The following is a 26162-nucleotide window of genomic DNA, read 5'->3' as shown; positions in this document are numbered from 1 at the left end:
CTTAAATTGCTTCCTAAGGGCCTGCTTTGAAGACGACACGCGGAGATTTTCATAGCCGACGTGGATAAACTCTATATGTAAATCATACACACATACTATATCCTTACTTTTATAAATTTTAGTTTTAGGGAATTATGCCCGTTAGAGTGTACTAGAGCATTCTGAATCCCTCCTGAATTTAAATCCCCTCCCGAGAATTCATGTGCATTTCCTGTCGAATTCACTACGCAGATTTAAACATGTAATTTTCGAGTTTGTTAATAAAATAATGAGTATGTACATGCAAAAAGCGTGTTTGTCTCTAAAAAAAAAATAAATTATTAGCATTGGCCAAGAAAATATTTTGTTCGTCGACAAATGGATCTAAACAAATCGCATACCCCTTTTTTAAAAGGCTTCGGAGATTCACGGTTTTAATTTGAAGCAAAAATTTTCAAAGTCTGTAACGCGCGTTATGATAGGCCGTTTCAAGATTTTTTTTGTCTATGTTCAGCGTATATGCGGTCGGATTGGTTTCTGAGATTATGAAATTAAAAACAAACGCAAATTAAAACTGACAAATACAAAGCTTTGAAACGCAAACACAAGTTAACTCAAATTAAAATCAACAAATACGAATCTCTGAGATGCATTTTACTCTTTTTGGATTGACAACTCTCTTTTTTAAGTGGTATATTATAATTAATTTTTTATTTCAATAAACTAGAAGTTTAAAACTTAGTTTTATTGCGAGGAGAGGTCCCAAATGATAATAAGAAATTCTAGAACTGTTCTCAAAATGTTTTTCCCCTTTTGGTTTGTGTCTTTTCTCGGATAGGAACAGTGACGTAGCATCGTTTTTGAAAGTGGGGGGGGGGGGGGCAGCCCAGATAAAAAAAATCAACTTTCCTGGTAAGCAAAAAAAAAAAGGAAATTGTCCAAACTCGAAAATCCGGTTTGGGTTTGAAGGGGGTCGGGGTGGGGGTGGGGGTGTTAGGTTTCAAACTTCTTTCAGTACCAAATCTTATTCTTAAACTACTATGTTACCCTTTTTTGACTTTACTCTAATAAAAAGGGGGGGGGGCAACCAGCCTTTCAATGAACATTTTCAATAGTATTCAAAAATCTATGGTTGGAAAAAAGTAGTGGGGGAATAGCATTAGCTCTTTGAGCCTTTGTGCTCAACACTAAGAAGCAGAGGGGACTATTTAATATAATTAATGCATTTTCACTATATTATAGAACCCCACCCTTACATCAGAACATCTAACCCAGGAAGCATGAAACTCACAAATGTGATCAAAAATGTTTATGCTCATTCATTCCCCCAATAAATTTTCAAACACTGACCAGATATGAATCACATATATTAGATGGCCTTAAACATGTGTAATTAAAAAAAATGGACAGACATACAAGGCCCCACATTATTTTCATTTTTATAATCTAAACCTTTTGAGTTTGAGCAACTGACATTCATAGATATATACCACAAACAAATTTTCTTATCTTCCACACAGAAAAGTAACACTGGTATTGTTTCAATATTTCTTTTAATGGAAATGTAATTAATAAATTTTAACTTAGTAGAATGTAAAAATAGACTCTTAAAAATTTCCCCAGAAACTTTGAATATATGTACATGTACCTTGGCCAAACATGAAGTTGTTTAACTATACAAATATTAATTCCAAAGTGAGAAAGGCACCTAATTTAGCAAAGATATCTGAATTTTGGAAAAGAAGTTTGTGTTATTTATCCTTAATAATCTATAATTGTTTCTTTGAGTGTGTCTTCAGAATAAAGTCTTCATATTTAAATAAATTTTTTGTCCAAAACAAAAGAGTTTATTGTTTGGATGTAAAACATAAAGATCAATCTTGACTGAGAATGAAATCTACAATTGTCAACTTATTATACAAAGTGAAAATATTCCAATTAACTTAACAATACCAAAGTAAGTGTGCTTCATTAAAACCCATATCAAGTGTCTTGATCCTTTGACCATTTAAGTAAATACATGTAACAAGATTTTATGCATAAAAATATGTTATTGCATCAGAATGCCATCCGAACAAACTTGATCTTTGACAAAGTTATTCTAAAATATATAAAATGAGTTTTGCCAAAGCAATCTCTTTTCATATTATTCATGTGAATTCTATGATTTATATGTCCTTATTGCATTGCACCAAGCACACAATATCCACAGGAAATGAAATCAGTGGCACAGCTAAGCATCCGGGCTTCCACATCAATCCTAAAAAAAAAAACAATCATCTATCATCTTTAGTCTAACTAGCATTTTGATTTCAAATGAAGGATTTATATATTTGTATCAGCTTGTATGTCACCTTCCTATATATTAACTATTGATACCCTTTCATACAATATGTACAAGTAATTAATGAAAAATACAAGTCATAAATCATGCATTGATCCAGGGGGAGTTTAGAACACCCCCTCCTCCCCTGGAGTGTTCAAAATTATCAACTTTGTATAGTTAGACAGTCAATTTGTTTGAGAGGCTTTTTTATTAGGTGTGCCTCCCCTGGAAAAAATTTCTGGGTCTGTGCATAATGCATGTAAAAGGAGCAAAAAATTTATTCATAGAATAAATGCCGTTGTTATCTCCAGTTTGCTCATTCTGCATTGTCACAATACTTAAAATTAAGTAAGTGATCTATCGCGTAATTTACGATCATCATGTTTTTTAATAATATAATTAGATAGGTAACTTCACAGGAAAGAAGGGGTAAAAACCCATTATAATCAGTTCACGATACTCAATGATCATTTAATTAAAATCATTAAAGAAACACAGGACAGACTGGGTAACGACGGGGTCTTTAAACAACAATTAACATCTCGAAAACTGACCAGTTATCCCCGCGATGTCAATCCGGAGAGGATTAATTATCTTCAAATCAGCTTAAATAGATAGGTGAAAATACTAAAAATTTTCATATATATTTTTGTGGGTTTTTTTAAATTGAATTTTTAGGAAATTGTGTTCAAATTGACACAAATTTTATTTCTTTCCGACTAACCTATTACAGATTTTCTAACCGATTACCATCGTTCCGACCGAGTAACCGGTTAACCGATTAGAAATTGCCATCCCTAATATATATATATATAGAGAGAGAGTTGTGAATCCCTGTGTTTTGCTTGTATGTCTTCTTAGTCTTTAGTTATTTTGTAAAACAGGCCCTTTATACCTAAATCGAAACAAGAGATGTTTGTGAAACACTTATGCCCCCCCCCCCCCCTCCCGACATACATTATACTACAGGGTGCACAAGCCTTTATTATGGGCAGTATACATTATGGGCAGTGTACATTGAAATGAAATTGATCTTTTGAACTTAAAATCAATAGGGGTCATCTACTGGTACTATCTGAGATGCATCAAAGAGAAATAGTCTTCTACATCACATCTTTGGCAAAAACGTGTTTCTCATGATATATCAGTAATTTATTTGTTCAACCTTTGCAGAGATAATGAACAGAAAGCTAAGTCCAAGGGGCATAACTCTGTCAACAATTGCTCGATCTTACCCAAAACAGAACCTGACCTAGATATTCATATGATAAATCTGTATACCAAATTTCATTTCAGTATGTGCAACCTCTGCGAAGAAAATGAATGGAAACTGTTGGTGGACCGACAGACAGACAGATTGACCGACCGACCGACAGACAGCAGCAAAGCAATATACTCCCCCTTCTTCAAAGGGGGGCATAATAAATGTACAAACCTTTGAACTTGAAATTGTTAAATTATACCTGTTTAGCTATTTTATGGGTGTCCTATCCAGACTGCCCTCTTCTTGATTCAGTTGTTGGTACAAATAAGGTTTTAACCAATATTTGGAGTTGACCTTGACCTAAATGGTGCTTTTCGATCTCTTCGAATAATAAGAAACAATACATGATTAGCAATACAAATAGAAACTTGTATGATTATCATCTTGTTACTTTATATATGTAAATTAAAAAATTATGAAATTCAATGCAAGTTGTTAACTTCATTAAAAACATATATTTGTTATATCTGCTAAGTTCACAATGTAATTTAAAGCCAAGGGCAATGAAAATCAATTCGCTATAAGCATCAAAAAGCATCATGATTCAATGTTGACCAAGTCATGATTGACAACATATGCCCATTCTATCTTGGTCGACCAGGATTGCATTGCGCCAGGATATATTACTTCCAAACGCAGCCAAGATTTCTTCAAGCGTCAATCCTGGCCAAGTCAGGATGTATTTCTTCAAACGCAGTCAAGATTTCTTCAAGCGTCAATCCTGGCCTAGTCAGGATAACATTGCGCCAGGATGTATGACTTCCAAACGCAGTCATGATTTATTCAAGCGTCAATCCTGGCCAAGTCAGGATGTATTTCTTCAAACACAGTCAAGATTGCATTGCGCCAGGATATGTGACTTCCAAACGCAGTCATGATTCGCTTTAGTATGGTAATATGTAAGCGCTTCCCTAACACCGAAAAACCGCTGAAATGTGTATTGGGTTTCCAACCTCCCCGTTCGTCTCAGCTGACAAGTAAGGTAAGTTCAGGTGATTTTTCCCTTATAAATCTTTATGAATAGCTTAGTTTGCTGTTCTAAACATGTAGTTTACGTAATGGTTCTTTGGAGTAAATCATATGAACAGCATTCCAACAATCGAAGACATTCTGCAGTTTTCATCGAGGAAATTCGAATTTGTCTATCGACACATTTGTTATACAATTAAGACAAGTTTGGCTTTCCAGAAAGCCTGAAATGTCATCTCTTTGGCTTCATGAATGTCACAGAATAAACAGTGGAATGTTATATCATTTTCTCAGCAGTAGTATCGCTTTTGAAAAAAAAGAAGGGGGGGACAAAAGAAAAAATCAACGAATTATCTGAACAATCTTTGACAAGGGGAAAAAGGGGCTGTCCAAACTCAACATTTTCATTTCTTGGAAGGGGGGGGGGTTACAAATTTTCCAACAAACATATTTTATAATACATTTCCATGGGATGATTTGACGTACGATACTGTAACAAAAGATGGAATATGGGGCAAGGGCGCGCCTTTCAATGAATGTTTTCAATGTTTAATTGGGGAAAAAGTGGAAGGGGCCTGTATTATTTTACCTGTTGTAAATATGCTTTATTCATTTTAAATATTGTTTGTACAATGTCTGTAAAAATCTAACCACTGAGAAATATTCTTAAAAATGAGATAAGAATTTTTCCATATGAAGATGGATATAAAACCTTAGCCTTCCCTTTGACTTTAATTCTTAGTCGCCTTGTACGGCAGCAAAGAAATTTTAAAGCGCTAACTTAATGTAATCCGAACCTCAATTAATTTCCAAAGATTTTCCTTATTTTCCTTAATCGTATCCTCTGAAGTGACTTGGCCATCGAGCCACTGGGAATATCAAGGGAAAAATTGAGACTCTCCTGCCTCATACCCTTCCATGCCGATTGATGTTTTGACGCTATATTAATTCAATTTCAATTTCAATATTATGTATAAGTACATGTACATGTATACGCTCCTGGAAAAATAGCATGAATAGAAAAGTTATAAAATTGAAAAGTTACCATTTAAAATTAAGCATTTGCACAATCAAAAGAACCCCAATATACCAACATCGATTTTATAGGCTGTTCCATGAGACACACATTTTGTAATTTTGGCTTTATTTCAAGAATACGAGGAGTGATTTTTTTTTACTCTTTCCTTTTAGCAAAAAACGCAATTAGAATTGCATAAAGATAGTGGTAAGTTGCTTTACTTATTAATCCTTAAAAAATCTTAGCCAAGTAAAGAAAATTGTGTTTTTCCTAAAACTTTTCTGCAGGGGTAAATTTAAATAATAATAAAAAAGAATAGTGCAGACATTCGAGAAAATACTCGTAATGATTCTTTATGATCTTTATTCCAATGCCTGCAGCACTGAGTTACTTAAATCAGAGACATTTATGTTTCTGCTTAAATTGTGCTTTTAGGTAAAACTTCTTTTCTTCGATTTTTTTTTCTTTTGAATAAGTTCTGTTTTATTTTACATACAACGTATATACGGCAGTAATTATCGATTGACTAGTACGTACACATAAGAATTAAGTTTTTGCCATTGTATATATGTATGCATTTAACGTGAATGTTTTCACTGTTTTCTTTCGTCAGTAAATCTTGGATCCACGCCTTGGCTGATACGTTTTGTGTATTTTGATTCCCGCGCGCTGACCATCGTTTAACGCAATAGCCTAGATACAATGTTTATGTGTATTTTGAAGACCACCACGCAAGTGATTCTACCTCTATTATCCATAATGAACCCTGTGTAGATTTACTTTAAGATGTGCCATTTACAGAACGCTCAATTTTGTTTACATCTCTATATTTAGAAATCGTGTCATCTTCAGGACATTTGCCAGAGCACCAGCTTATCGATGGCAGCTTACACAAGGACTTCACTTCCGGATAACGAACTTAATGTGTCATCTCCCGAGGGAGATGACAATAAATGGCTCTTTAATTTTCTATGCAGTTAAGAACATGAAGAAATATGTTATTTCATTAGCATATAGAATCAAGTTGTTTTTATACAATACATTCAAGAGAAATTTGCTTAATACTTTCATTCAATTATACAACTCTGGGGCTAAATTGGAAGGGGGGCTTCATCCTGCTCTATACAGATAAATTACAACACCTACTGCATTATATTTTTGCAATTTAAAGTAAACGTATCATTTATGTACTTTTTTTTTTTCTTTTTAGTACCACGTAACAGTAATTTGTGTGTACTGAACCATCAACATATTAAACTGCAGATCCATACCGGCCAAGACTGGTGATAGATATGTATAGGTAGGTTTTCTTTTACTTCTTGTAATTTTGGGCAAATACATTAAACTTGAATTTTAATTTTGTCTTTTTATGAAAAGATGCTTTTAATACATGTATTCATATTAATTTAAAAAAAGGTAATTAGTAGCAAACAATGTTTGTGTAACTTCTTGTATTGAAAAAAAATATAGTTTCTTGAAAATTTAAATATACATGTACATGTATTCTTTTATATTATTTGTAGATACACATATATATATGACTAATGCATGTATATTAAGAATGTATTAAATATTAATAGTATTTTAGATTGACGCATGCTCAGCTGACTGGGGACTATGAGTATGGAAAACCATTTTGCAGAATTAGGAATGTGCAGCTGAAAGTGGTACACTTCATTTACAAGCATTTCAAATTTATAATTGTCTCTATATACTTTCTGTTTGTTTTAACGAAAAGGAAACCAGCAATCATACATAATGGAATTACTTATACAGATATATTTTATGTTTTCCAATGTCAAGGTCAAAGATCAAAGGCCAAGACTGATGTCAGCTTGAAAGAAACCACTCTGTGCATTGGATTTGCTAGATAAAAGATGATGAATTAATGCACCAGATTCAAGTCCAAAGGTCAGTACAGTAAAACACGGTTAATGTGAACATGCTTACAATGAATTGATGCTTATAGTGAATTGATTTTCATTGCCCTTGGCTTTAAATCACATTGTGAACTTAGCAGATATAACAAATAATGTTTGTAATGAAGTTAACAACTTGCATTGAATTTCATAATTTTTTAATTTACATAGATAAAGTAACAAGATGATAATCATACAAGTTTCTATTTGTATTGCTAATCATGTACTGTTTTATTCTTATTCGAAGATCGAAAAGCACCATTTAGGTCAAGGTCAACTCCAAATATTGATTAAAACCTTATTTGTACCAACAACTGATTCCAGATGAGGGCAGTCTTGATAGGACACCCATAAAATAGCTAAACAGGTATAGTTTACCAATTTCAAGTTCAAAGGTTTGTACATTTATTATGCCCCCCTTTGAAGAAGGGGGAGCATATTGCTTTGCTGCTGTCTTTTGGTCGGTCGGTCAATTTGTCTGTCTGTCGGTCCACCAACAGTTTCTGTTCATTTTCTTCGCAGAGGTTGCACATACTGAAATGAAATTTGGTATACAGATTTATCATATGAATATCTAGGTCAGGTTCTGTTTTGGGTACGATCGAACAATTGTTGACAGAGTTATGCCCCTTGGACTTAGCTTTCTGTTCATTATCTCTGCAAAGGTTGAACAAATAAATTACTGATATATCATGAGAAACATGTTTTTGCCAAAGATGTGATGTAGAAGACTATTTCTCTTTGATGCATCTCAGATAGTACTGGTAGATGACCCCTATTGATTTTAAGTTCAAAAGGTCAATTTCATTTCCATGTACACTGCCCATAATGTATACTGCCCATAATAAAGGCTTGTGCACCCTGTAGCATAATGTATGTCCTGGGGGGGGGGGATAAGTGTTTCACAAACATCTCTTGTTTAGATTTAGGTATAAGGGGCCTGTTTTACAAAACAACTAAAGACTAAGACCAGAGACACACATGTACAAGCAAAACACAGCAATTCACAACTCAGCCATTATTAGCTCTGACACCTGAGCCAAAGGCTCAAGTGAACTTTTCTGATCAAAATTTGTCCATGGTCTGTCGTCATCTATAACTTTTTTTTTCCAAATTCCTCCCCTTCCCAACAATCACTGGACCAGTTTAAATTAAATTTGGTACAGAGTGTGACTGGGTGAAGTAAATTAAAGTTTGATCAAATAAAGGGTTACACAAATTCTTCCAAGGGGAGATAATTAAGAAAAAGTAAAAATTGGGTGAGGTCATTTAAAAATCTTTTCAAGAACCACTGGACCAGAAAAAAAATGAAAATTACATGAAAGCTTCCAAAGATAATGTAGATTCAAATCTGTTCAAATCATGACTCCCAGGTTAGGGTGTGACCACTATGGCCAATGAAAGTTATATATGTATATATATATATATATATATATATATATATATAATCTTTATAAATCTTCTTCTCAAGAACTGTAAAGCCATGATCAGACATATTTATTTGGAAGCATCCTCTGATAGTGTAGATTCAAGTTTGTTCAAATCTTAACCTCCAGGAATAGGCTTGTACTGCAGGTAGTGATCAATTTAGATTTTACATGGGATTATATCTTAAAAAGAATCTGCTGATGAACATGAAGGGCCACAAATATGCAGGTGGGCATTGTGACCAATGAATCTTTTTTTTTTACTTTGACCTTTGTTATGTAATAAGTATGTATATTAACTGCAATCAAACTTATACATCTGAAAGCAATATTTTTTGGGATAAAAGACAGGATATTTGCTTAGAGAATGTGAGGGCTTCAAGAGTATAAAATAAAATCAGCTATAAAGTAGCAAGATGGAGATAACAATGGCATTTATTCTATGAATAATTTTTTTGCTTCGTTTACATGCATTATGCATGGACCCAGAAATTTTTTCCAGGGGAGGCACACCTACTTAAAAAGCCTCTCAAAAAAAATTGACTAACTATACAAAGTTGATAAATTTGAACACTCCAGGGGAGGAGGGGGTGTTATAAATTCCCCCTGGATCCATGCATGATTTATGACTTGTATTTTTTCATTAATTACTTGTACATATTGTATGAAAAGTATCAATAGTTACTATATAGGAAGGTGACATACAAGCTGATACAAATATATAAATCCTTCATTTGAATTCAAAATGTTAGTTAGACTAAAGATGATAGATGATTGTTTTTTTAGGATTGATGTGGAAGCCTGGATGCTTAGCTGTGCCACTGATTTCATTTCCTGTGGATGTGTGCTTGGTGCAACGCAATAAGGACATATAACCCATAGAATTCACATGAATAATATGGAAAGAAATTGCTGGAGAGATTGCTTTGGCAAAACTCATTTTCTATATTTTAGAATAACTTTGTCAAAGATCAAGTTTGTTTGGATGACATTTTGATGCAATAACATTTTTTTATGCATAAAATCTTGTTATTTACTTAAATGGTCAAAGGATCAAGACACTTGATGTGGGTTTTAATGAAGCACACTTACTTTGGTATTGTTAAGTTAATTGGAATATTTTCACTTTGTATAATAGGTTGACAATTGTAGATTTCATTCTCAGTCAAGATTGATATTTATGTTTTACATCCAAACAATAAACTCTTTTGTTTTGGACAAAAAATTTATTTAAACATGAAGACTTTATTCTGAAGACACACCCAAAGAAACAATTACAGGTTATTAAGGATAAATAACACAAACAAACTTTTTTTTCCAAAATTCAGATATCTTTGCTAAATTAGGTGCCTTTCTCACTTTGGAATTAATATTTGTATAGTTAAACAACATAATTTTTGGCCAAGGTACATTATTTGGCAAAAAGTGCAAAAATGCAACTTTACAGTTCAATATGTTTTTTGAAAAGTTTATAAAATGTATTCAGTTTTCTTGCTTCAAAGTTTCTGGGGAAATTTTCAAGAGCCTATTTTTACATTCTACTAAATTAAAATTTATTAATTATATTTCCATTAAAAGAAATATTGAAACAATACCAGTGTTATTCTTCTGTGTGGAAGATAAGAAAATTTGTTTGTGGTATATATCTTTATGAATGTCAGTTGCTCAAACTCAAAAGGTCTAGATTATAAAAATGAAAATAATGTGGGACCTTGTATGTCTGTCCATTTTTTTTTTAATTATACAAGTTTAAGGCCATCTAATATATATGATTCATATCTGGCCAGTTTTTGAAAGTTTATTGGGGGAATGAATGAGCATAAACATTTTTGATCACATTTGAGAGTTTCATGCTTCCTGGGTAAGATGTTCTGATGTAAGGGTGGGGTTCTATAATATAGTGAAAATGCATTAATTATATTAAATAATACCCTCTGCTTCTTAGTGTTGAGCACAAAGGCTCAAAGTGCTAATGCTATTGCCATTTGTGCGGTGTGTGTAAACTTTTTAGAATATGGGCTATATCTCGAGAACCCCTTGGCCGATTTTTGTCAAAAAAACTGGGTACGTTACACATAACAAGGCGGCCCTGTCTCCAAATTTGATTCCAGTGGATCCGCTTTACTGCATGATTCATGTCAAATGCACTAACCAAGAATAATCCCCAATATAGTTGCACACATTCACTTTCTATGTAAAACCACAAGGGGAGACCGGTTATAAGATGTTACTTGCGGATTCCTGATTGATGGGGCGATTCCAAGTTTTTCCTTTGTTTAGCGTCCACCCTAAATTCGAAAACCTGTCTTCCTAAGGCACGTAGCAACGGGGGGGGGGGGGTTGATGGCCCCCACTACTTTTTTCCAATCATAAATTTTTACTATTGAAAATGTTCATTGAAAGGGGCCAGCCCCCCCTTTTATTAGAGTAAAGTCAAAAAGGGTAACATAGTAGTGTAAGAATAAGATTTGGTACTGAAAGAAGTTTGAAACCCCCACTCCTCCGGTCCCAAACCCGGAAAACCGGAATTTTTTTTTTTTTTTTTTTTTTGCTTGTCAAGTTTTTTCCAGGAAGTTGAATTTTTTTCTCTGGGCTGCCCCCCCCCCCCTTTCAAAAACGCTGCTACGTCACTCTTCCTATCCGAGAAAACACACAAACCAAAAGGGGAAAAACACAACATTTTGAGAACAATTCTAGAATTTCTTATTATCATTTGGGACCTCTCCTCGCAATAAAACTAAGTTTCAAACTTCTACTTTATTGAAATAAAAAAATTAATATACCACTTAAAACAGAGATGTCAATCCCAAAAGAGTAAAATGCATCTCAGGGATTCGTATTTGTTGATTTTAATTTGAGTTAACTTGTGTTTCCGTTTCAAAGCTTTGTATTATTTGTCAGTTTTAATTTGCGTTTGTTTTTAATTTCATAATCTCAAAAACCAATCCGACCCCATAAACGCTGAACATAGAAAAAAAAAAACTTGAAACGGTCAATCATAACGCGCGTTACAGACTTCGAAAATTTTTCCTTCAAATTAAAACCGTGAATCTCCGAAGCCTTTTAAAAAAGGGGTATGCGATTTGTTTAGATCCATTTCTCGACGAACAAAATATTTTCTTTAGCCAATACTAATAATTTAATATTTTTTAGAGACAAACACGATACTTTGCATGTACATACTTATTATTTTATTAACAAACTCGAAAATTACATGTTTAAATCTGCGTAGTGAATTCGACAGGAAATGCACATGAATTCTCGGGAGGGGATTCAAATTCAGAAGGGATTCAGAATGCTCTAGTACACTCTAACGGGCATAATTCCCTAAAACTAAAATTTAAAAAGGGAGGATATAGTATGTGTGTATGATTTATCCACGTCGGCTATGAAAATCTCCGCGTGTCGTCTTCAAATTTAAAGCAATGCAGCATGAAGCGGCAGACACTTGCATTGATATCGATCAGTAAAAGATCGATCAACGGTCACAGTCGAGTGGAAATTTTTTTTATTGGTCCTCATTAAAGTACATGTATAACTTGATTATCAGTAACCCCCCCCCCCCCACACACACACACACACACTTCTATTTAAATGGAGACAAAATACAAATAATCGAAATGCAGAATAACAGAACACACATAAAAGAATCAAAATTCACTTTCATGTTCCTTTTGCAGACCCGTAGGAAGCAATTTCAGTTTGGGGGCACAGCCATACATTTTCAGTTGAGGGGGCACTATCGACTACCAAAAATTCCTTGACAAGCAAAAAAAAAAAAAAGAAAAAAAAAAGGTCATCAGACGTTTTTATTGAGGAGGCACATGCGTATAGTAACTATGTTTTCTATAGTAATCTATATATCGCCCCCCCCCCGTGCCCCCCCCCCCCGGTTCCTACGGCCATGTTTTTATATGCTACATAGAGATTTTATTGCTAGTTTAGTTATCAAATTTATACGAAATCTGATGTTATTTTGTTACTTGTCAGTTGTGGGAACAATAAGTAAAACACGTCACAGTGTTTCTTATAGAGTTATCCTTGCCATTCCTGGATTGTATCGCCTGATTATGTTTGTTTTTCATGTTAGTGTCTGATAAAAAAAAAAAAAAAAAAAAAAAAAAACCTTTAAAAATATACCTAACAAACTGCTGACATGTATTACATGACTATACATCTACTAAAACAAAAACTGCTTTAAAATAGATACTGGTGTTGCTTTAGAACTCCTCCTGATGTTTACATGTTACACAACCGTAGGTAAGATATTTTATATATATATGTGACAATGATAATGTTCTCACTTCCTTCGGATACATAAACTCGATCTGGGGCATTTCCTCCGCAAATCTTTACATTTGTCCTTGTAGTAACGATAAATTACTTTAAATATTTTTTTTTTTCCGGAACGGATTATCATCACAGAAATCTTTAAAATTCAGAGATAATGTGCACCATTTTTACAAAGGTGATACTGGGCAGGAACCCCCACCCCCACCCACCACCCACCCCCTTCTCCAGCCCCGATGAACATCCATTGGAATACTGATCATATTTCCTATGACATACTTAATGTATTATTTCATGGATAATCTGGATAAAATCCTTTTAAAAATTCTCGCTTACTTCAAGATTATCAATATATACTAGTATAGTGTAGTTAATATGTACATTCGTTTTATACAGGTAAATATCTATAGAAATATCTTTTTTTTTCATTTCAAGACTTGAAATGCCTTAAAAATGTATTAGAAAAATAATTTCTGAAAAAAAAAATCGAGTTAAATCATCGATTATGGAGCGGAAAGAGGGGGTGTCTTGTTCACAAGTAATAAATGATCGTGTTTGTATTTCTTACAGAACTGGGAACAGATAATCTTTATTTATATATAGACAATAAAAAAGGTTGATTCATGTTTCACTTAAATTTTCGTAGTAAATGCCGAAAAAGTACACCACTGTCTAGGTTTATAAACCTTATAAACTTAGTTTGTCAACATAATTAATTTTTCCTTATCTATAATTCCTTGTAAATTATAAAGTAAACCCGATTTTACTTGAAAACACTGATGTCAATATTCCGATCAGCATGATAAATGTATATATAAGATAAATGTATATATATATATATATAATTAATAAGTGTAAATAAGAACTTTTCCATTCCCAGCTGCAGACCTCCAATAAGTAAATGTAGGTCGGCAGTGGAAGATTTAGAAGTTTTTAGTCATATATAAAGCACTTCCTGATTATCCGATAAAACATTAGAATCCTTTCTGACATAATTAATTTTGTCAGATAAAAATCTGCAACAATACAGTGACAAGGATAATAAGTTTAAAAAAAATGTTCAAATGGTGACTTCTACTAGTATACGCCAAGCTTCCCTCCTAGCCCCCCCCCCCCTCCCCCTTTACCTGCCCCAATCACTAGCTACATATTGCATGATATTTATGAATCCCACACATATATAAATTGAAAACAGCTGATGATTTTCAATAAAAAGGTTTTAAAAAAACCCTTTCTTGAACAGTCAAATAAAGTCAATGTCCACTATGAAGGAGATGCGCGTTTTAATTGGAGGTACTTGTATGTAATTAAATGTAAACTAATCATCTGAACCAGCCCAACTTATGTCGTTTTTTATTTTTTACGCTGTAAATATTGATTCAATATTTATCATAGTTGCAAAGACGGAAGAATTTGTTTCAAGTCCATATTTTCAACATGATTGCTCTTTGTGACGTCATTTTTTCCAATGCATGGCGTCATTAATTACATGTTATGTCCCATAATAAATTTCACTGAGAAAGGTTTATATATGGTTTTCATTTGCATAAATAGTATTAAATTATTTTTCAAAAGCAGAATTGAATTTAAAAGACAATAAAAAGAATAATAAAACCTTCAGATACAGAATTAAACAATTTATTTCTTTAAAAGTATAGATTTATTGTGGAGAAAAGTGACGTCTATCCAAAAATGCAGCATTTTCAACTTCATTTTTTTTTTTTTGTAAAAACGGGTGTGGCCGCACTTTTGTAAAGTCATTTTTTCTTTTTGATATTAGAAATCGGGTTATATTTATTCTTTCTGTGAAATTTCGCATACATACTCGGATGCGGCCATATCGAAATATAGACTTGAAGAGGATGAAAACATCCAAAATAAGGGAATTCCGGAAAATAAGACCGGTTTTAAACATTATATAAATGAAAGGGCGCTTTAGTTGAGAAAAAAATGTTAACCATTTCACACACAGGGAAACCTCAACAGTAACTTGATACATTTGATAAAATGTAAACCTGTGTTTAATTTTTGCCGATTTTACAGGGCCGATTATTGGGCTTACCGTACCCAGTTCTTTGTCACAGAGTATCCTTGGCCAAAGGGCTCTCTTTTATACTAAAACAAGGGATGTGACCCTTAAACAAGGGGTGATAACTAGGAAAATAAAACCACAAGTACTGGTTGCTAAAAAATCTTCTCAAGAACCATTGGGCAGATTATCGCCAAATTTACATACAAGGATGAGGATATGTTGTAGATTGAAAGTTGTTCAAGGCATCACCCTGGGGCAAAGGGCGCAGTCTTGGGGTCACTTCAAAGTTGAAAAATTATGTTTTGTTTGATAAACTTTTATACTTTGCTTACTATAAGGACTAGGATAATGAAATCTTGTCAATTGATGTACCTTAGGACCTCATATCATGTTGACTCAAAAGTAGGTCAGTGACCTACTTTTTAAATGTTGCAGGCATTCGTTTTCAAATTGATCATCAAAAAAGTTTGATCATCAAACTTTGTCAGTTGATGCATCTCTCAAAAGTAGGTCACCTTGGCCTACTTTTTTAAATTTTCCAAAACATTTTAGGTCATTATTTAAGATACTGTGAGGATTAGAATCGTCAACCCTTGTAAGTTGATGCATCTTGGAATCTTAAAACACATTCATTAAAAAAATAGGTCACAGTGACCCACTTTTTGAATTCTGTAGACATTTGTTTTCAAATAGTTTCAGAGGCATATTTTGGACACTTTAGGGCCTATGATAATCAAGCTTTGTCAGTTGATGCATCATGCGTCCCATGAGAATGTCAACTGAAAAGTAAGTCACTGTGACCCACTTTTGAAATTTTATGGCTATATTTAAATATTTCAGGTACTAATTGGCTAAGAATCATCAAACTTTGTCAGTTGATGTATCTTTGGTCCTCAGACTAAGTGTGTCAAATTTAAAGTGGTCTCTGTGACCTACTTTTAGAATTTTATGGATATATTCAAATATTTAAACACTAATTGGCCTAGAATCATCAGCCTTTGTCAGTTAATGCATTTTGGGTCCTTGAAGTATTTTGATTAAAAAGTAGATAACCATGACCTACCTTTTAATATTTATTTCTGAATATTTAAGATAATAAAGGGCTTAGAATCATTGAACTTTGTCAATTTAGGAATCTTGGGTTCTCAGAGTATGGTAGCCAAAATGTAGGTCAAATTGACCTACTTTATGAATTTCAAGGCTTCATCTAAATTATATAGGATACTAAGAGGCTTCAAATAGAAGTGATATGTAGTACAATTTATCAGAAGTTCCATTCAAGGTCCTTGGGGCTCTTGTTACATGCAGTTATTTTGACAACTCTACATGCTTAACATTTGTCTCTTTTCTCAGAAAATACAACACAATATATATATATATATATATATATATATATATATATATATATATATATATATATATATATATATATATATATATATATATATATATATATATATATATGCTTTAACTTTTTTGCATTTCTTTAAAAGTTCAGTTTCAGTTTTCTATAACATATGCAAAGGTAAATAACAGCAAATCCCCCCCCCCCCCCACCAAAAAAGTAAAATATTTTAGTACAAGATGTAAAATGCACATTATCTATAACACAGACAAACAGTACTCTAATTTATTGCTTTCTTGTATCAAGGACCTTTCAAGATATTAAAAACAATACTAAAATGCGAGAATAAGTTTTTTTTTTCATGCTACATAGTATTTGCCCGAGAAACAAAAAAAATACTCTATACACATACACAATAAAAAAAGAAACATGAACCACATAGCTCACCAGAGTTACTTTGGTCATGTTTTCCTCAGAATACTTTTAATAAAAAAAAATTATTTCTTCATTCTTATGAAAACAATTTGCCCCTGTATAGTTTTTACATTTGGCCAAATGCATTGTGATTAGTCTTGGCCCTAGTGTTCTTCAAAAAAAGATTGTTAAAGATTTTTTCTTTTTTCCCCAGCAAAACTTGGATCCCCCATTATGATTCCACCCTAAGGGCCACGATTCAAATGAAGTTAATTTTGCACTACCCTGAGGATGCTCAACTAATCAATTCCTATGTCAAACTGACCTCTTATTTTAGCCCCAACATACCCCCTTTGATTTAATGATCAATTTAAAATCTATGCTACATCCAAAAAACTTTAAATTCCTTTATATTTCCATGTTAAAGTTAGATCCCTATCTTCGACCTATGCTACCCAGGGTTCTCCACATTTGAAAATTTAACCATGAAGGAAGCTGTGCGAAAGCAAAATGTGATTGAAAGCACGAACATGTGTTAGACTCTCTTAACTTCATTAATCAATGATCAATTGTAGCTTACCCATGGGCGCCACAATTTGAAAAATTCAGAATTCACACTATCTTTTGTCATAAACCTTTCATCTTTTTGGCCAAGATGTTCTTGAGAAGATTTTTAAATAATCCCTTCATCCACCCCATTTTTGCCCTTCTTGATAATCTACTCTTGGAAGGGGGAAACCAGTGGTTCTCAAGAAGAAGTCTAAAATGATTACAGTATATAGACAAACAGATGCTGCACAATGGATGATCAGAAAAGCTCTCTTAAGCTTACAGCTCAATCTGAGAAGATTACATTCTATCATTTCTATGTAAAACTAATTCAGTGAAGATCTCTTTCTTTACACATCAAAAATACTCTCTATACATGGGCGGTGATTCCGCAACTGGTAGAGGTGTCATTTATTGCCAAGCTCTGAAAAAAAAATTAATTCATTTCAGTGCATATTTCAAAAAGTTTAGAGCAAAAATTGACCAAAAATATTTAAAAAGCGTTTTCTCTTCAAATATTTTGGTCCCCTTTAGGGCTGTGTCAATATATCGATTAATCAATACATATCAATATTCAGGAATGTATCGTATCAAAAAACTAACTTCCAATTTGTATTGGACAGAGAGTTTTTCTTAAAATTCTGTGAAAAAGTTGGGAATTTCAGTCCCCAAAGATTATATTTCACTGTTTTGAATTAAAGCTGATCAATAATGAAATAAACATGAAGGAGATAGCACATCTTAATAACTACTGCAAAATACATAGACAACTATTTTTCAACATATTAGTTTTACAGTCATTAAAAATTTGAATTTGAAGTGTACTTTGTAAAGAGAGTGAGACATGAACTTTCAATTTAGTAATAAAACACCCAGTTTTTATCAAATTCATGCATTAAATGATTTACAAAACCTTTTTTAATAGATTTGTTAAAGAATCCAATATATCGCATATTGCATTATGAAATATCGTATCGTATCGAAATATTTTGGTCAATACACAGCCTAGTCCCCATCTGATTTTAAACTCCAGTTTGAACAAAATGTACCGGTACAAACCTTTGAACTTGAAATTGGTAAACTATACCTGTTTAGCTATTTTATGGGTGTCCTCTTCTGGAATCAGTTGTTGGTACAAATTAGGTTTTAACCAATATTTGGAGTTGACCTTGACCTAAATGGTGCTTTTCGATCTTCGAATAAGAATAAAACAATACCTGATTAGCAATACAAATAGAAACTTGTATGATTATCATCTTGTTACTTTATCTATGTAAATTAAAAAATTATGAAATTCAATGCAAGTTGTTAACTTCATTACAAACATTATTTGTTATATCTGCTAAGTTCACAATGTGATTTAAAGCCAAGGGCAATGAAAATCAATTCACTATAAGCATCAATTCATTGTAAGCATGTTCACATTAACCGTGTTTTACTGTACTGACCTTTGGACTTGAAACTGGTGCATTAATTCATCATCTTTTATCTAGCAAATCCAATGCACAGAGTGGTTTCTTTCAAGCTGACATCAGTCTTGGCCTTTGATCTTTGACCTTGACATTGGAAAACATAAAATATATCTGTATAAGTAATTCCATTATGTATGATTGCTGGTTTCCTTTTCGTTAAAACAAACAGAAAGTATATAGAGACAATTATAAATTTGAAATGCTTGTAAATGAAGTGTACCACTTTCAGCTGCACATTCCTAATTCTGCAAAATGGTTTTCCATACTCATAGTCCCCAGTCAGCTGAGCATGCGTCAATCTAAAATACTATTAATATTTAATACATTCTTAATATACATGCATTAGTCATATATATATGTGTATCTACAAATAATATAAAAGAATACATGTACATGTATATTTAAATTTTCAAGAAACTATATTTTTTTTCAATACAAGAAGTTACACAAACATTGTTTGCTACTAATTACCTTTTTTTAAATTAATATGAATACATGTATTAAAAGCATCTTTTCATAAAAAGACAAAATTAAAATTCAATTTTAATGTATTTGCCCAAAATTACAAGAAGTAAAAGAAAACCTACCTATACATATCTATCACCAGTCTTGGCCGGTATGGATCTGCAGTTTAATATGTTGATGGTTCAGTACACACAAATTACTGTTACGTGGTACTAAAAAGAAAAAAAAAAGTACATAAATGATACGTTTACTTTAAATTGCAAAAATATAATGCAGTAGGTGTTGTAATTTATCTGTATAGAGCAGGATGAAGCCCCCCTTCCAATTTAGCCCCAGAGTTGTATAATTGAATGAAAGTATTAAGCAAATTTCTCTTGAATGTATTGTATAAAAACAACTTGATTCTAAATGCAAATGAAATAACATATTTCTTCATGTTCTTAACTGCATAGAAAATTAAAGAGCCATTTATCTTAATTGTATAACAAATGTGTCGATAGACAAATTCGAATTTCCTCGATGAAAACTGCAGAATGTCTTCGATTGTTGGAATGCTGTTCATATGATTTACTCCAAAGAACCATTACGTAAACTACATGTTTAGAACAGCAAACTAAGCTATTCATAAAGATTTATAAGGGAAAAATCACCTGAACTTACCTTACTTGTCAGCTGAGACGAACGGGGAGGTTGGAAACCCAATACACATTTCAGCGGTTTTTCGGTGTTAGGGAAGCGCTTACATATTACCATACTAAAGCGAATCATGACTGCGTTTGGAAGTCACATATCCTGGCGCAATGCAATCTTGACTGTGTTTGAAGAAATACATCCTGACTTGGCCAGGATTGACGCTTGAATAAATCATGACTGCGTTTGGAAGTCATACATCCTGGCGCAATGTTATCCTGACTAGGCCAGGATTGACGCTTGAAGAAATCTTGACTGCGTTTGAAGAAATACATCCTGACTTGGCCAGGATTGACGCTTGAAGAAATCTTGGCTGCGTTTGGAAGTAATATATCCTGGCGCAATGCAATCCTGGTCGACCAAGATAGGATGGGCATATGTTGTCAATCATGACTTGGTCAACATTGAATCATGACCCGGCCAAGATAGGATGACCATGTTATCAATCCTGACCTGGTCAAGATTAAATCATGACCTGGCCAAGATAGGGTGGTCATGTTATCTTGACTTGGCCACGATAGGATGGTCATGTTATCAATCCTGACTTGGTCAAGATAGCATGGCCATGTTATAAATCTTGACTTGGCAAAGATAGGATGGCCATGTTATATGATGACCGCGGCCAAGATAGGATGGCCATGTTATCAATCCTGACTTGGCCAAGATAGCATGGCCATGTTATAAATCTTGCTTTGGCCAAGATAGCATGGCCATGTTATAAATCTTGACTTGGCCAAGATAGGATGGCCATGTTATATGATGACCGCGGCCAAGATAGGATGACCATGTTATCAATCCTGACTTGGCCAAGATAGCATGGCCATGTTATAAATCTTGACTTGGCCAAGATAGGTTGGTCATGTTATCAATCCTGACTTGGTCAAGATGATGAAAATCATGGCTTGGTCATGTTTGAAATCTTGACATGGTCATGATTACCATCCTGACCGGGTAGGATTGTTTTACAATGAAATATATAGAACATGACATGGGGGTCCCCTATGGCTTTCCATAAAGATAGGATCGATGGTCATGTTATCTTGACTTGCCCAGGATAGGAATGGTCATGTTATCAATCCTGACTTGGTCAAGATGACCGGCCAAGATAGCATGGCCATGTTATAAATCTTGACTTGGCCAAGATAGGATGGTCATGTTATATGATGACCGGCCAAGATAGGATGGCCATGTTATATGATGACCGTCCAAGATAGGATGGCCATGTTATCAATCCTGACTTGGCCAAGATAGGTTGGTCATGTTATCAATCCTGACTTGGTCAAGATGATAAAAATCATGGCTTGGTCATGTTTGAAATCTTGACATGGTCATGATTAATATCCTGACCGGCCAGGATTGATTTACAATGGAATATATAGAACATGACATGGGGGTCCCCTATGGCTTTCCATAGGTATAGGATGATTTCTACTATGATGGATGGCACAGACCGTCTAAACTGAAATACTTCTTCTAATTCCTTCACATAAATGATACATAAATATGATCCTGAAATAGTGTGTTCATTTTACATATAATGAAAGGTATGGAAAAAAACCCGGATGAAGTGAATGAGTTTTTAACATAATTACTTTATAACTAATATTGATACTATTATAAAGATTAATGTATACATTTCTACAGACTGAATTAGATGAATGCAATTATATAAGCTTGATGAGTGAATGTTCGAAAACTCTCTAAGATCATCCATCTAGTTCATGTATTTATTTTGTGGGAACCAAAATTACCTCTGAGTATGACAATTAACTAGGCTTAGCAATCAGTAAAACTTATTAATCAATATTGGAACTCATATAGCCAGTGCATACAAGTAAGATAGGAAAGAGTTTTGAAAAATATCTTGATAATGAGTCCAAGATTTTATGATTTTAAACCCTCCTCTTTTTAGACGTACTTTTAGATCCTTGAGATGATAAAATTGAGGTTTATGATAACATTCATACTGAAATCTTACTAGGGAGAAATCCATGTGCAGCATATTAAAATTATTCTGTATATTTGACTAAAATAGTTTGAAAAGAAGAAGGTACGGTTTTGGCTTTATTGTGCCCTAAAAATTTAATGTTTTCAAAAAGTTTTGAAATTGGCATAAATATGAGTTGAGTATATGAGTGTGATAATTCATGAAAGAATGTGGCATGAAGGAGGACCATTCTGCAAATATGACGTCATTAATTTTGAATTTTTCGAAGTTTTAAGCAGAAAAAGCTTCAAAATGACTCATTTCAGGGGGTATTTTCCTTGAGAAAATTGAGTCCACAGCCATCGCCCACTTCAACATTTGGATATGTTGTGTAAAATTCTTTGAAAAGTCATATTTCTCAAAATCTTTGTGGGCGATGCATGTGGTCTATATTATCTTTAAGAAAATTTCACTGAAAATTGATGTCTTCTGCAATTTTTAAAGAAATACGGGAAAAGGCACAAGTTTATGATGTCACAATTAGCATTTAGGAAGTCAAATGAGAAAAACGATTTGTTTGATCCTAGTGCATGGAGTTTCAACATTTCAGAAAGCATGAAATTTAATTTCTTTCGTCACTTTCATATTTTAGAAAAATACAGGGCCAGATTTGTATTGAAACTGTACCTTGTTCTTTATTTGTTTACCGCATTCAAGATTGATATTTAAAATTATAATAATAAAAAAAAACCTTTGATTTGTCCTTTTTTCAGTGAGCACCGATTTTAAGTGAGAAATAACAGAAGAACTGACTAAGTTTCAATCAACAATTCAAATTATTTCATAAAAACGGTAAACATGCTTTCCTGATTGTATTAGAAAGCAAAAGAATTTTAAAAATGAAATATGGAGATAACGAACAGTAATCAAGCTCAAAAGTCCATTGAAACAATACCAATAGAGATCGGAAGCAAAGCAAACAATGAATTTACAAAAAAAAAATTTAAAAAAAATATTTTAAAAAATAATAATAAAGTTTTTAATGACAACTGATTTAGCATTGAAAGATATTACTTATTAGTCCCTCTGATCTACTCCTCATTGTTTATGTCCGTAATAAGCTTGGTCACTGACAACTATCAGTAATATAATGGAATACGTGCTTATAAACTACAAGTATATAAAATTAACACTTAAATAATTACCTGATGCAAATTATATCAAACTTTAAATGCCCCGTGGCTCCTCCCAGGAACCATGCTTCTCTTCACTGTTCGGACGGAGTCGGACTGCAAAGAATGTAACAGAATGCCCCAAGTCTATATTTCCTTTCGTTCTTGATGCCAAATAATAATAATGGTGAAGTGGATGATGTACAATACATCTGATTCTTTGCTCCAATCGGTATTGAAAAAACTAGCTATCCTTTATTGGGTAATCAATCGAACTTAGCATCGGTGGTTTAAATTTCGCCGGTTTCAAAAACTTAGGAGTAAGATTTTAAAAGTTATCTCCATGTGATCGCAAATCTTACCTTAAGTTGCCAGAATTTATTCATGGTTGATAAGAAATTGCCATAATGAACAAGTTCCTGTTACATATTAAAAACGTTTCCATTATAGTATATATGTAGCTTTCACATATGTCATTTCAGTGAATCTAGGTTTTGCAAATCTCATCTAGTCGAGATGCCCATTTGACAAACATAAAAAGAATTAAATTTATTATTTTCTAAAACAGATCAGAGTTCATCCTTATATTCCATGACGATATTTTATTGATTTATCTGTTCTCCTGTTCAAATGTTTTAAATGTGTTTTTGTGCATTCATGCATGTATAATATCTTTGATCAGGTACATGTACTTTGAATACCAATTGATTTGTTTCAAGTTATAAATTATATGCAAATGATTAATATTTACACCCACTGATTATATCTTCAAGTTTTCAAACGAGCAGCAAGGCAAAAATACCGCAATGTACTCTAGAAAATTACTTTTGTTTACATTGCTTTCCTGATGACCTGTATAAACGTTATCCAACTCAATAACTCGACCTGAATAAATGCAATTACAGTGCATTGAGTAAACATTTAAAAGTTGAAAAATAGGTCTTAAAAACGCATGTGCCTGCAAGTCCATGCCATCCGAGCCAGATATTTAAATTCTATTCAAAGCCATTCATTATATTCTTTTCTTGCTTGAACACTCAATCGAATTATGTAAGGTTATGTGCTAGAATGGCGGACAATGAAATATCCCAACATTTTTTGAGCTGCCATTTCTGTAATATGGATGTCCAGTTCTTTTGCAAACCTTGTGGAAAAAGACTGTGTAGAGAATGCTTATTGCAACACATGGATCTGAGCGAACTTGATCATGTCATTGTTCCGTACAATAAACGATTTAAAACTGTGGAAAAATCAATTCATGACCCAGAAGTAACAAAAGTTATTCCAAGTGGATTAAATACAATGATATGCGTGAGATATAGTGATAAGCAGAAAATTTATGTAGCGGAAAATGGTGCCCCACTTCTGAAACTTTTCAACACAGAAGGACATCTACTCGATGTATACAAACCAAAAAACATTGTGAGATTTTTTACTCCGACTAAGGATGGCTTTTTGTACACTGCTTCAGAGGGTATAAGAAAAGTAAATGATGTTGGAGACACGTTTCTATTACCTCTGGAAGGCAGTCTCAGGGGCATCGCATTTGTCAAACCAGAGACGGTATTCATCTGCAATATCACACCTCCCAAAATATCCAAGTATAATATGAAGGGCGAGAAACTTCTTGAAATCGAACACAGTGATGGGAAGCACCTTTTTCAGTATCCCGACAATATTGCTATAAATGGCAATGGGGACATTTGTGTGACCAACCCGGAATTTTTACTTTCTGATAAAGGAACCTCATCCGTGGTTGTTTTTAATAGGCAAGGTGATTTCCGTTTTTCCTACTGCGCACATAAAGATGAATTATTCCATCCAGTAGACATATGCTGTAATTCCAATTCTGATATGATTATAGCTGACGATGCAAATAGCAAACTACACGTGATAAACGAAGATGGCCGCCTTCTAAGGTTCTTGACGTATGAAGGAATTCACAGGCCTTGTAGTGTTACCAAGGACAATAATGACAGACTGTATGTGTCACAACTGGACGATAAATCTCTAAGAATAATTCATTATTTTTATTAAGTGTGATTGTCAGATGCAGTATCAATTAAATAGGTGCCTTTTCATTAGCTTGAAGTTCATAATGTGACATAATCTTTCTTAGAAATATACTTATTTTACCTTAGAAATATACTTTTAAATTGAAGAATTACAATGTAGGATATACTTGGATAAGAAAATTTTTGTAAACGAATCAAACTAAAAAGAAATTCCGGAGAAACTTATTAAATAAGTTAATTGAAAATGAAAACAAAATTGATATTTGCTTCCATCAGGTGAGCTGAGAGCAATACATTCTTAGTGCAAACTCAGGAATGAACTCAGAATATTTTATTTCTTCTTTGTAATTATAAACACACCTTCATGAGACCTTTGAAGCAAAATTAAAAGAACTATATTCTTTGAATTAATTGAATGAGAAGAAGTGACTCGACAAAGGAACAATTGATTTTGGGAGAAAAAAACCTGGGGTTTTTCTAACTACCAGTATCATAAATGAGAAGTGGGATACTATTAAATGGCAAGACAGTTCTAGTTCGCGTCTAAACGTATAAGAATATTTTTTATATAGAAATCTGATATTTGTTTTTGTATCTCAAATGTCTCATACTGTTTGTGAAGTGTAATAAGCACTTTTGAAAGCCTTGTACGAATGTTCCCCTTGAAGCAAGTTTACCTTAAGGAAAAGGTACACTTCTTTTTTTATCTTTATTTAAATCTTTGGGATTTAAAGGAACGTAACTGTAGTCTTACTATCAAACATTTTAAATAAGCATATTGTTGTGCATTTATGTCCAACGATAGTATTTTGTAAGAACATCAGACTTCACTATTCTATGTAAGTTACGGATAATCCTAACTGTAAAATTCATAACATAGAAATGTTTG

General features: G+C 33.2%; 1 protein-coding gene and 2 long non-coding RNA genes across 6 annotated transcripts; 2 read left to right on the top strand and 1 right to left on the bottom strand.

Annotated features, from left to right (window-relative positions):
• Window positions 1–1893: 1893 nt before the first annotated feature.
• LOC133201828 (uncharacterized) lies at window positions 1894–20588 on the bottom strand. Of its 3 annotated transcripts, none has more exons than XR_009723151.1 (6): window positions 20130–20588; window positions 19592–19681; window positions 19225–19311; window positions 18981–19088; window positions 18620–18725; window positions 1894–2239 (listed from the first exon to the last, which is right to left on the bottom strand). It is a non-coding gene; the product is annotated as an uncharacterized LOC133201828 (long non-coding RNA). The 3 variants fall into 3 exon arrangements; XR_009723149.1 differs by having other exon boundaries at window positions 19225–19303; XR_009723150.1 differs by lacking the exon at window positions 1894–2239 and adding an exon at window positions 17875–17956 and having other exon boundaries at window positions 19225–19303.
• On the top strand, window positions 6724–10422 carry LOC133201844 (uncharacterized). 2 transcript variants are annotated; one of them, XR_009723157.1, is made up of 5 exons: window positions 6724–6856; window positions 7145–7223; window positions 7360–7467; window positions 7723–7842; window positions 9689–10422. It is a non-coding gene; the product is annotated as an uncharacterized LOC133201844 (long non-coding RNA). The 2 variants fall into 2 exon arrangements; XR_009723158.1 differs by having other exon boundaries at window positions 7137–7223.
• A 3738-nt stretch (window positions 20589–24326) lies between the features above and the next one.
• LOC133201655 (uncharacterized) lies at window positions 24327–25295 on the top strand. Its single transcript, XM_061337443.1, has one exon. It carries the CDS (start codon window positions 24327–24329, stop codon window positions 25293–25295), a length of 969 nt encoding a protein of 322 aa, XP_061193427.1.
• Window positions 25296–26162: the final 867 nt, after the last annotated feature.

Source organism: Saccostrea echinata, unplaced genomic scaffold (genome assembly GCF_033153115.1).
Source record: "Saccostrea echinata isolate AGI-Se365-2 ecotype Australia unplaced genomic scaffold, CSIRO_AGI_Sech_v1 ptg000045l, whole genome shotgun sequence".
Lineage (NCBI taxonomy): Eukaryota > Metazoa > Mollusca > Bivalvia > Ostreida > Ostreidae > Saccostrea > Saccostrea echinata.
This window is presented reverse-complemented; position numbering and strand designations above follow the sequence as displayed.